Source organism: Centruroides vittatus, unplaced genomic scaffold (assembly GCF_030686945.1).
Source record: "Centruroides vittatus isolate TY-2023 unplaced genomic scaffold, ASM3068694v2 contig_1284, whole genome shotgun sequence".
NCBI classification, from domain to species: domain Eukaryota; kingdom Metazoa; phylum Arthropoda; class Arachnida; order Scorpiones; family Buthidae; genus Centruroides; species Centruroides vittatus.
In genome coordinates, this window is record NW_027120818.1 from 55,840 (window position 1) to 67,852 (window position 12,013).

At 30.0% G+C, this 12,013-nt stretch overlaps 2 protein-coding genes across 2 annotated transcripts; one reads left to right on the top strand and one right to left on the bottom strand.

Moving 5' to 3' along the window:
- The first annotated feature begins 448 nt into the window (after nucleotides 1-448).
- LOC136989201 (NLR family CARD domain-containing protein 4-like) lies at nucleotides 449-4,169 on the top strand. Its single transcript, XM_067287290.1, has 2 exons — nucleotides 449-543; nucleotides 2,295-4,169. The coding sequence occupies exons 1-2, from the start codon at nucleotides 453-455 to the stop codon at nucleotides 3,251-3,253; spliced, it is 1,050 nt and encodes a 349-aa protein (XP_067143391.1). The 5' UTR covers nucleotides 449-452; the 3' UTR covers nucleotides 3,254-4,169.
- Nucleotides 4,170-6,626: 2,457 nt separating this feature from the next.
- On the bottom strand, nucleotides 6,627-7,974 carry LOC136989210 (E3 SUMO-protein ligase ZBED1-like). Its single transcript, XM_067287303.1, has 2 exons — nucleotides 6,983-7,974; nucleotides 6,627-6,914 (listed from the first exon to the last, which is right to left on the bottom strand). Exons 1-2 carry the CDS (start codon nucleotides 7,829-7,831, stop codon nucleotides 6,627-6,629), a joined length of 1,137 nt encoding a protein of 378 aa, XP_067143404.1. The 5' UTR covers nucleotides 7,832-7,974.
- Between the last annotated feature and the right edge of the window lie 4,039 nt (nucleotides 7,975-12,013).

The window sequence follows — 12,013 nt, forward strand, 5'->3', positions numbered from 1 at the left end:
TTAAACTGTGATAAGAGTAATTAAAACAGCCGTAACATGCACAAGTTAATAAATATGTTAATTCTCTGCACAACAATCAGTACATTTACAATGATTTGTGCAAATAGAATTTGTTAATTTTTCACACATGTACTGTATACATGCGATTTACGAAAATTTCACATGAGCGGATACTATTTTTTAATATTGGTGAAAAGCAAAATAAATATATTTGATACTTGTATAAAATATAAATTTTCTTATATAAATCTATAAGAGAAATCTTCAGCATCAAAAAGAAATAGGTCTTTTGATTACGTAGTTTTATTTTCTATTCTAGTTAAGGGCAATGATTAAATTTTTCTGTTAACTTCTATTGCGAAGATTCGATTACAATATGAACAAATTTATACAAAATTTATTATTTTACGTATCATTTCAGATTAAAACCTGATTTAGAAGTTATCATCATCATGTCTACCTTCAATATCACAATGAAGGAATGTACGGATATAAGAATGGGAGATACGCGTGAAACTGTAGTTGTTGATAACACTGAAAAAGGTAATAATTGCGTATTATATTGATTATATTATACAATACTGAACGAAAAATACATGTTATTGTGAGTAAAACATAAGAGGACCATGTGACATCTTTCGAGTATGTTAAGAATTGCTTATTAAATTTATATGTTTTTCGAAACACTTGGAAACATTGAAGTTTAAACATGAACAGAGAAAAAGCAACTTCGTAAACTCTTTCTTTTCTTACTTGAATGAAAATAAGAACTTAAACAATTCATCTTTTTCCAGATTTTACTAACGTTTACAGTACATAAAAACTATTTGGCAAAAGCTGCACACAAACTTTTTACCGCACTCGGAATTTCAAGAAGGAAATTATGTATGAGTTCATTCGAATGATAAATTAATTCAAATCGAATGATAGATTAACGTTAGTTTAAAACGTTCAGATTCAACGACTTATACATTGCATAATCGAGAAAGTGGTTTAGTAAGAAAACTACATAAATTCGTATCAACCTATGTACTGAAAATTTCAGAACCTTAGTTATCAAAGCATAAATTTTTTTCGTTACTGGAAGCTAGATTTCGTACATAAGTCTAGCTGCGAAAGAGTTATGATGATTTCCTTTTTATATCTTTGTCGACGTTGGACTTTGTTTACTAAAAAGACTTATTACATTAGTAAAATTTACGTTTAGCAAATAGAGAACTTATTCCGAATAATCAAAACTAAATTCATTTATTTTTACCTGTACACTCTTTTTCGTGTTTCTTACCTGAAGGCTCTTCTTCAGGCTCACAGTAATAGTCTATCACAAATTTTTAAAAATATTTATTTTAAAAATAACAAAATTATAGCCATCGAATTAAAATACTTACAGGTACTTTATTGTCTATTGTTAATATACCAACACAGACGTACAGTTAACCTAATGTTATCCTTTAAAGAAACTTGCACGAATATAAAGGACAAAAACATGTGTAAAATTTAAAGGTTTTCTTAAAAAACTGTTTAAATGTCTTTATCACATATTCAACATATCTTTATTATCTTTAACGATAAACTTTATTCCTTTGACTTTCCCTTTAAATACTTTTTCACATGTTACTTCCTCTATAAACGATGCTATTCCATGATTGGTGAAATTCTCTTCATAGATGGTTTATGTCTATATTCATATATTAATAATAGACAATAAAGTAAGTGTAAGTAATTTAATTCCTTTTAAAATTCATTGTCGAATATAATTTTGTTAATTTCCAAATAAGTTATAGAATTTTAAAAATTTGTTATAGAATATTAATGTGAACCTGCTGAAGACAAAGTCCAATGTAGACAAAAAACCCAAAAAATTGAAATGAATCAAGTAAGGATGTAGAAGCAAAAAAACTAAGAGTCAGGATTGTGTTTATTCTATTACAGTTGAGGTACGGCTCTGATTAAAAAGGTAATCAAATTATATTGTTGAGGTGCCCCCAGTCACTGTGAATTTGCTGAAAAGCTACTGTAAATAAGTCATACGCTAACTTTCCAATAATCACATGTAGTCTAGATGTAGCCTTCCATCAAAGTAAAATGATTTCGATCTTTAATTAGTGCCACGCTTCACCCATAAAAGATCAAACATGTATTTAAATCTTGTGGGATCAAACTTATCGAATAACTTGTATATTACTAAAGTATTTATTTAAAATATGAAAAGTCACATTCTCTCTATTTCTCTCTCTCTGCATTTGTTTCTACTGTTAAACTCTAAATTATTTTTTGTATTAATTTCATTTCAGTCAAGTTAGAGATATGCAAAGAAAAGCTAATGAACAGATACAAGACCAATTACGCATATATGAGTTCCTTTCTCTGGAACGAGGGACATAACGACTTTCCAATAAAAGAATGTTTTGTGGACGTTAAACTCCAAAAAACAGATATGATAGAACGAAAAACGGGCGAACTTATACAAATCGAAGAAGTTTTCGCCAAGAGATCGAAAAAGCACCGAACAGTATTGATTACAGGAGATCCGGGATACGGGAAAACGACCATTTGTAAAAAAATCGCATACGACTGGGGGAGCGATGAGGATCGTCGAAGTTACTTAAGATATTTCGATGCTTTAGCTGTAATTGAATTACGTAAATTAGGAGAGAGAAACGTTATTGATGCCGTACTGGAATGCATCGACAAGAATGAAGACGACAATTTTCAGACGAAACTAAGAAAAGCCAAATGGAATTTTTTGGTCATTTTGGATGGATTTGACGAATTTCGCCATAAAAAATGTGTTAAAGAATTCATAACAAACGACTCTTTCGAACTTTCTGAGAAAATGACAATTGTTGTTACTAGCCGTCCGCACGTTACTGATGAAATAAGGAAGGAATTTGAATATGGATATTGCATCGAAGGATTCTCTCCCGAACAGAAAGAAAAATACATTAATGTTATTGTTAGAAGAAACAAAGATAAAAGAGAGTATCTACTTAGTCTGATAAATAACGATAGCTTTTACTTCGAATTAGCAAAATGCCCATTGATGTTGCATATGTTATGCTGCCTTCCCGCAAGTAGATACGACCGCTATATAAAATCCAGAGCCGATTTGTTTGTCTTAATATTTCGTCTTTTGATAAAACGATACAAGGAAAATAAAGGCAACGTTCGAAATCTGAATACTGGAAAGTTTTTTGAAGGAGAAGATTTTGTTATTAAATTAGGAGAACTTTACTACAAGAAAGAATTCTAGCAACCAAATTTGGCCACCAGCTTGGAAACACAAAGAATGACAAACGAAGATTTGAGAATTATCTTTCATGATGAAGAGGAATACCAATTTATCGTTGGTCTCGACGTATTTGCAAAAAGATCAAAAGAAAATAATGAGCCATATTTTGAATTTATTCACAGATTGTTCGTAGAATTTGTAATGGCTTTATACATTTTTCATTCCATAAATACTGTCGCAATTCCTAAAGTAGGTGGTATTTTGTTTTTTATTTTTGGTTTGTTTGGAGATGAACCGTTTGCAGGCAGCCTCGTAGACTTTCTACAAACAAACCTCTTCCATCCCGTAACCTGGTACTGTTCTTACAATGAACTTAAAAACGTAAGGAATAAAGAAATATTTCTTGAAAAAGCCAGATTAGTTCTTTATTACGATTGCTTAAACGAATTTCTCAAGTTATCCAATATCTTTAAAGGCAATCAAATTTACTTTGGCATTCCTGACAATTTTGAATACTACGAAGATATTAAGAAAGAATTGATTAAATTTCATAACAACCTGAATTATTCGCATCGTCTCGTAGTACGTCTACTACTTGATAAGAGATTTTCTAACGACACAGCCTCTTGTCGTTCCGATACATATATAAATATACAGCAACCTGTGCAATTTTTAAGAAATTTAATAAATAGTTACAGTTGGGATAAACTCGGCTTTTATTTTTATGGCATCATTCACAATCGTAATGCAGAATATTCCATTATAAGCGACAGAAATATTGACACCTTCAGAAGGGTAGAGGAAGATGTAACAGAAGAAATGAAGGAAGAATTCTCTCTTAGACATGAAAAAGCCGTTGTCTTACACAGTGAAAGAAAAGTTGGTGCTGATATTAAATATATAATATCCGAAGATCAGTTTAATTCTCTAGTAGCGCGTATCGTTATCGATCCACATCAAAAAGATTTAACTTCTGGCTTAGTTTCTATAACTATGGATTGAAACATAATAATCATTCACTGTAATTCTTAACGATAGTTCAGTTACAATTCTTTTGCTCACTTATTTTAAATTTTGATGGCGGTTGTATTAAATTCAACTCCACAACCGTAAATGGCAAAGAAAGTCATGTGATGCAAAATTCAGGGTCGAATTACACAAAAAATTGATTACTAAAAGATTTTATCTCGAACATTTACGCATGTTACATGATGTGCTCAATGCACACTTCTTTGGATAGAATCTATATTCTTTAGCAGAAGTGTTAAGTGATGTTCTTTCCCACCCTGTACAATATCATATCAATTGTTGAGTTTTCGTGAATAATTGGATACTCGTGACTTGTTACAGTGAAACAATTTTTATTATAAAGGTATTTTTCAATATTCCATTATATTTTATTATGTTATGCATAACGTATCTTTGAATAAATGTGAATTTTGTTTTGGAAATTAAGTAAAGCTGTATTTAAATTTTTAATGTGAAAGACTTCGTGGTAACGGTGATGAGATTTCTCTTATTGAAATTCTAATGTGAACGTTTTTTGTGATTAAATAAAAATATCTTTTAACAATGTTTTTCATTAAATTTTTTAGATTCTTTACTTTCTTATGTTAAATTACAATATTTTTAAAGGAAATTAAATTAATATGATTTAATACACGTAATTCAAGAGTACACAAAAGTGTGCAAATGCGAATTTTTCCAACTCCCTCTTTTTTTTTTTTCTTTTTTTTTTTTGCTGAAAACGAATATGTTTCAATGCCAATATGAGCAAAATGGGTTAAAAATGCTACAGATACTAATTAAATTTTCGGTTTTTCTTACAGAAAGTCACGTGTATTTCTGTAAATAAGGTAAAATGTGCCAACAGCTGCCAGTTAAATTTTCACAGTTTCGGCTCAAAGCTTACAATATATAATGTTGTTTGAATTCCGTTTTTGAGATTGTTTAATTGAAATAATTGTTCTTGCTAGGAATGTTCAACCTTATCGAGTAACTGTTACGAAAAAACACAACTTTTCGATTTTAAGGCAGTACCCAAGTCAAAATTCAACACAGTTAAATTTATCACATCAGTAAATCAGTAAATCAGTGAAACCCAGTAAATTTTGTACTATTGCTTATACAGGTAACCCCCCGTATAACACGGCACTTCTATAGCACGGGTTCACTCTAACATAGTTCGGGAATTAAGTAAAACACTCCTACAACATGAAATGTAATAACAACCGTTACCAGTTGATGATGCTCAAGTTGAGATCATCACATAGGATGAATAGTCCTATGGTAAAATATTTACTCAAATAATAAATAAGTATTTTACCCATGAAAAAAATCTACTATGTAAAGCTGAAAAACCGGATTCTATTAATGTATGTCAAAAATGGCCACTAGGGGCGCCTTTAGCAAGTATTTAAATTAATTTAAATTATCAATATAAATTATTTTATATTTTTACAGTATAATATTCAGTATATTGTTATTTTTATTTGTAATTTTGTATGCCCCGATGCCTGGCATTGGACCTTTCGACTTGTGAATAATAAATCCGATTTAAAGAAGGATTTAACAGCGTGTTTATTAATTATTGGAACCTAGTTCCCCTTTTCGCACTAGTTCTTTGTTTCCTATAACACGGATTCGCATAACACGGCAATTTTTTGCAACGTATCTCCCGTGTTATGCGAAGGTTACCTGTATATTTTTATTTTATAAAGCAATAAATATACATACGAAATTTCACGAAATTACTGTTTCTGGCATATCCATTTTTATGTTCAGTCTTTTTATGCAGTCTTATCATTTCACACACTGTAGTTTACATAATGAAAAGAATTACGCCAATTCTCGTTAATAAAGTGTTTCTATGATATTTCAATGTGTTATTACTAATTCTTTATCCATAATTAGTAAAACCGAAACTATTCATTGAAATCTTTAATATAGACTGTTAATTTGATATATATTACATAATATTACATCCCCTTAAATTATCAAAAATAATTTAATAACAATAAATCATTAACAATAGTGAGTTTTCTATTGATATATTCGTAATATTGTTATAAGTAGCTTCAGGTAATTGTAATATTTGATTACAAAGATAATTTTACTAAACAAAAGCCTATTTATTTTACAAAAGCGATTAACTTAAATTACAGGAAAAGAAGAATGTGGGAAAACAATTTAAGTTCATTTTAGACTTTTATAATTATTTTCATAAAATTTCGAATTGGGTGTGAACTTCTCCCAATCAGTTATATCTCCCAACTTCCCTTATCAGTTATATGTTGAGTTTTTCTTTTCTGGAAATTATAAGTCAGAATAACTTTACAATAATTTCTGCCAACAATTTCGTACCAAAAAAATAACATTATGAAAAGTAAAACATCTACAATAGATTACTATTTAGGAATAGAATCTTTGATAATTCTGAAGAATTTAACTTGCACGCTTTTTCATTACACATGATCCCAGCATTTAAAAATAATCCACTATGAGAAGCGCATGACGCTCTTATGCACAACCTCTTCAGCATAACTTCATATAAATTCGGATAAACTGATTTCTTTTCTTTCCACCACTTCAGAGGATCTAATTCCCTTGAAAGTAGAGGTTCTGCTAAATAACGTTGCAATTCTGTATTGATTGTAGTATATCGTTCATACTTAATTCTGGACTGTAAAAAATAAATTTTTATGGATTAAATTTATTCATGTCTAAAGAAAATTAAAAGTAAATACGTACTTTACTGGTAGATTCATCAAATTCGCTCCAAAGCAATCCAGATGAATTGCTTTTACATCCTTCGAAAACATTTGATACTGCGATGCTAGTATTTTCAATTCTATCTTCATATACATCAGTTAAAGATTCACACGCATTTTTAAAATCCTTCTCGTTTACGAATCCTAGTTTCTTAAATCGTGGATCTAAGATTATTGCTTGGGCAATTAATTTCTCTTTTTCTACTGCTCCAAATCTTTTATGTAAATTCTCTAATAGTCTTTTCCCCATGTTTGCAATTTCTTCAGGTAAATGAGGTATTTCTAAATATCTTTTTACACGATTTATTAATATTTGTGACAAAATGGAAACTTTAGATATATTAATAGTATTATCGTCAATAATATCTTTTCTTGCTTCCTCGAAACTTGATAATAAGTTTCTTGCGTGATCAATTACATTCCAGTGAAGATAATGGATATTAAAATTCATTGTTGACGAAGTCTTTAGAGTAGAAATGATCAGCTCTTGATTGTTAAGAATTCCGTTTAACATGTCTAAAGTCGAATTCCATCTAATAGAAACATCTTCGTCTAAAACTAATCCATTGAAATTTATATCTTTTTGATTAAACATAAATTTTGCTCCGACATCACCGTCTTGTTTTAGGGATTTTACAATATTCCTGAATTTTTCCACGATGTTCTCGATATCTTTCATACCGCTCTGGACCACTAATTTAAGTAAATGTGCATAGCATGGTATACTCTTCCACTTACATTGATGAATAGCGTTTTCAATGCTATTATCACAATCATTAACAACACGTATAATTTTTGAACTGATTTGCCAATCATTCACAATATGCATAAGCTTATTTGCGATATCATTTGAAGTATGTTCTTTCTCGATTTCGAAACACTCCAATGTATTAGAACGTAATCGCAGACTAGGGCTTATGTAATGTACCGTTATAGCATAAATAGCAGCGGAACATCGTTCTAACGTTAAGCAAACTGCTGTAGTATTGCTGAGTTCGTTCATAATCGTTCCCTTCGTCTCATTGTAAAGTCTCGGAATCAAATCGTTTGTTAAGATTTCTCGAGATGGGAGTGTATATTTAGGTTGCAATAGTCGTAAAAATTCCTGAAACTCTTCATCGTCCAGTAAATCGTAGGTGTAGAAATTCTTGCATAACATTTTTATTAGTTGTTTCTCAGTGACATTAATTTTTTTAGCTGCACTTCGTTTGTCAACTTTTGATAAACTAGATCTATGTGGGTAGGTAGGAAGAATGGCAACAGTTGGTAAAGTATGACGGTTAGTTTTATTTGTTGTTATTCCAGAAGGTAGTGTAGTACTTATTTTATCTGTTATTGGAGAGCTTGGTTTCTGATGAAGAGAGCAGATTGATATATTTGTAGTGGATAAGGTAGGCATAGTTTGGCTGTAATTTGGCGAAGTGTTATTTCTACACGTTCTGGGTACAGATGGCAGTAACTCATTATAAAATTGACGTGTTCTTTCACCCGATTTTCTAGCAGTCAAGTCATACCGAAAATCATTTCTATCTTTTCTCACAGACATTTTTCTAAAAAAATAAATATTTGACAACGTTAATCAAATTCAATTTACTATACATAAATATTGTACTGTACACCGTAAGGTAATAAAATATTCGTTTTTGTAATGTAACTGTTATTTATTTAGCAGTAAATTTATCCATAAATGTATCTTATAGAAGAATTTATGAATTTTATATCGAACTCGGTGAATATTATAAAGTACTTATTTTAAAATAATCCGAATAACGTGTGTATTTTCAATAGAGTGGACTTAATGACAATTTCACTTGTTACAAGCATTTACAACGCTTTAATAAGCCCATTCCTTTTTGCTATTTCATAATAGTTCAAAATATAAAAAGTTTTAAAATAAAATATGATAACAGATGATGCTTCCAAATGTTATCGAGAAAGTTAAGCAAATCGTTGCTGAATCCTCTCATAGATGTCGTGGCTATGGGAGGCTATGTTGTGTCTAATTTGGCTATGGGAGGGCGGCGAATCATCTCTAGCGAAATGACGCTTTTTTGGCATTCTACCACGAAATGTGCGAGTCGTCCATGTCAAGCTCATGAGCATTTTTATAAATTACAATAAAGTTGTTTTGTTGTTAGAAGCTTAGATTCATTGTGTATATAAAAATCATATTGCGCTAATAGCCATTACGGGATTGTATCTTTCTTGGAAGATCGCCGATTACGTTCTACCATCAACCGAATCCAATCCTTTCGTTACGTGAAAGTTCAAACTTCTACTATTGATAATCGTTTAAAATATCTATACTGGACATACCCTGTAAAAACACTGGGTGAATTTCAATCGATCCACCGGACTAACTGAAAATTATGCATCCCATAAAAGATCAGTGAAGAAAACATGTTAAACTTCACGAACTATTTCTTTTATCATAGATAGCAACTGCAGAAGTTTTCTGTTTCCTACAACACTTCACACATAAAGGTTTAATAAACGTTCATTATTTAAAAGAAAATTTTAAGAAAGCATTTGAGTAATTTAATTATCGGAGAAAGACAAAACTGTAAGATTACTTTTTACAAAAGTTTCAGAAAAAAGAAATTGGTCATTTTCGAGTTATTGTCTGTCAGAAAAACATTTTAAGCAGTCTGTGTTTATAACAAAACAATACAAGTAAAGAATTAGGAGGCCGTACCTTGAGCTTAGCATTTGAAGTAAATGATTAAGAGGATGGGGAGATAAGATAGAGAAAGTAGGGGAAAGGGGAGAAAATGTAGATAAGAAAGTCGGAAGTGAGTCATCTGAGCTAGCCACCAGAGTCTGTTACCGACCAAAATAAAAATTTACATACACAGTGTGGGTCACAGCCCAGCTGAATATACATTAAGTTGCTTATAAGGCACTGGTGAGACACTGCAAAAATGACAACAGCTTGACAAGATAGGACATAGGCCAGAATCACACATGCGAAAAATTCGGCGTAAAATCTATCATAAAGCAGAAAATATAAAAATTTTTCTGAAATTTTGGCTGAAATAGAACTGAAAAAACAGTAGAGCATGTTTCTACTTTTTACGCCGTAAAATTTTTACGCCAAAACTCTTCCAATATAGAGAAGTCTTTTCTGTGACGTCAAAGTATACACGTGGCTTTTTATTCTAACAATGGCAGCAATGAGGGTTAACCCTATAATTGTAACGGTCTCGAAGAAACAAAAAATAAATAAAATAGAAGCGTTTGTTGAACCCGTTAAACCACATAAGTGTCATGTATAAGAACATTGTATTTAAACAACGTTTATGGATGGCTATAGGTATAAAATTTCAAATAAAAAATAGGTCTAGTGGAATCGATATATAAACCTATTATTTAGATCACACGTTCATTATTTGAATTCAGAATACGACTGTATTAATTTAAACTTTCTATATTATGGCAGAGGCAACGAAAAAAAAATGAAAGGTACGAAGGGATAGATATATGAGAAAAAAAAGTTAATAAAATGTAGCATTGTGAGAGGCAGTAACGTTTCCTTTTTAACCAGAATTTTTACGTATGTATGTTCTAACATAAAAGCGTAAAACAAACTAAACTGAAAGCTGATTTCTAATTCAGTTTTCTACCACAGAATTTTACGCATGTGTGTTCTTGGCAATATGGGCGTCATGGAATCACAACACTACATGTGACAAAAACAGAACAGGCGCGACGCATAACAAATTTATTATCTTTCTTTTATAACAAAGTAAATATGTTTACGGTAAAGTAATACGTAAAATGAATAAATTACTTACTTTTTTATGTATATTATGCTGTTTGGCAAAAATATTTGAAAAAGCCCAATCGGAAATGTTGAAACGAAAATCGATTGTAAGAGTAAATATTTAAAAATTATCTCACGTTGAACATTTAAACTCGCAGCAAATAAACACTAAAATTTATCACAGTAGATAAGATTTTATCAATCAAAACCAAAATCGAAACCAAAAACTGAAATCAGAACTTTGGAAATAGTATATATTAAATTTTTTAAAAATAATTACTATAATAATAAAATAACAGTATTAATTAAATAAATCAAAGTTTAATATAGAAATAATAAATATAAGATTAATTTTATAATATTTTTTTAATATATAGATTGAATATAAACGTAAATATACAGGATATTTATAAACTTGGTTCTTGTAAAATATCCCGAATCTTTCATCAGGATAGTTTAAATGTATTTCAAAAGAAATTGCATTCTTTTCAATAAAGAATAATGTTATCTGTCATTGCCTGTGCTTTACTTGGATTAGATGAGACTATTAAGTTATAACTAAGATTAACATCTACGTTTATTCTCAAGTTATTTTTTAGGAAAATAACTTAAAATATACATTATATCCGAACCACAAACAATAGCCTAAAAGTTATTGGAATAGGCCTTTAGTTAATTACAAAATAATTTTATTAATTTGCAAATGATCAACGTTAGTGTGTCTAAAAATATATAAAAATTTTATAATTAAATTTATCTTATAAAAAATTATACATATATTTATAATCAGCAGAAAACCATAAATAAAACTTACTTGGTTAATATCACTTATTACAAGAATTTCTGATATTAGAGAACATTTGGAGAAGCAGAATTGATGTCGTGATTGTCTCCTCTTAGTACAATTTGACCGTTAACATTCAGATTAGTACAATCAATTTCTGAATAAAAAAAAACTTGTACTTCGTACTTACTTATCAAAAGGCGTAGATAATTTATAACAAGAGTATAGCCATTGTTCATTCAATAGAAAAATCGTAAAACCAATTTTTAATCTGTTGTAAAAACAAATCTGTGATTTCGATAAATATGAAAATATTGCATTATTCTATTATATTATATTGTACTAGAGGTACAGTATTTTTCTTTGGCATATCGCAACATATAAGCGATCTACCATAGAAAGGTATCGTTTATCTGTTTAGATATACAAATTGAATAAACACGCCATTCAACAACTTTCAACTT

Coding starts and splice junctions, on each gene's coding strand:
- LOC136989210 (XM_067287303.1), bottom strand. CDS start 7,831: ATGCATATTGTGAATGATTGGCAAATCAGTTCAAAAATTATACGTGTT. Junction 6,915..6,982: donor TTGATGAATCTACCAGTAAA/GTACGTATTTAC, acceptor TATTTTTTACAG/TCCAGAATTAAGTATGAACG.
- LOC136989201 (XM_067287290.1), top strand. CDS start 453: ATGTCTACCTTCAATATCACAATGAAGGAATGTACGGATATAAGAATG. Junction 544..2,294: donor TGTTGATAACACTGAAAAAG/GTAATAATTGCG, acceptor ATTTCATTTCAG/TCAAGTTAGAGATATGCAAA.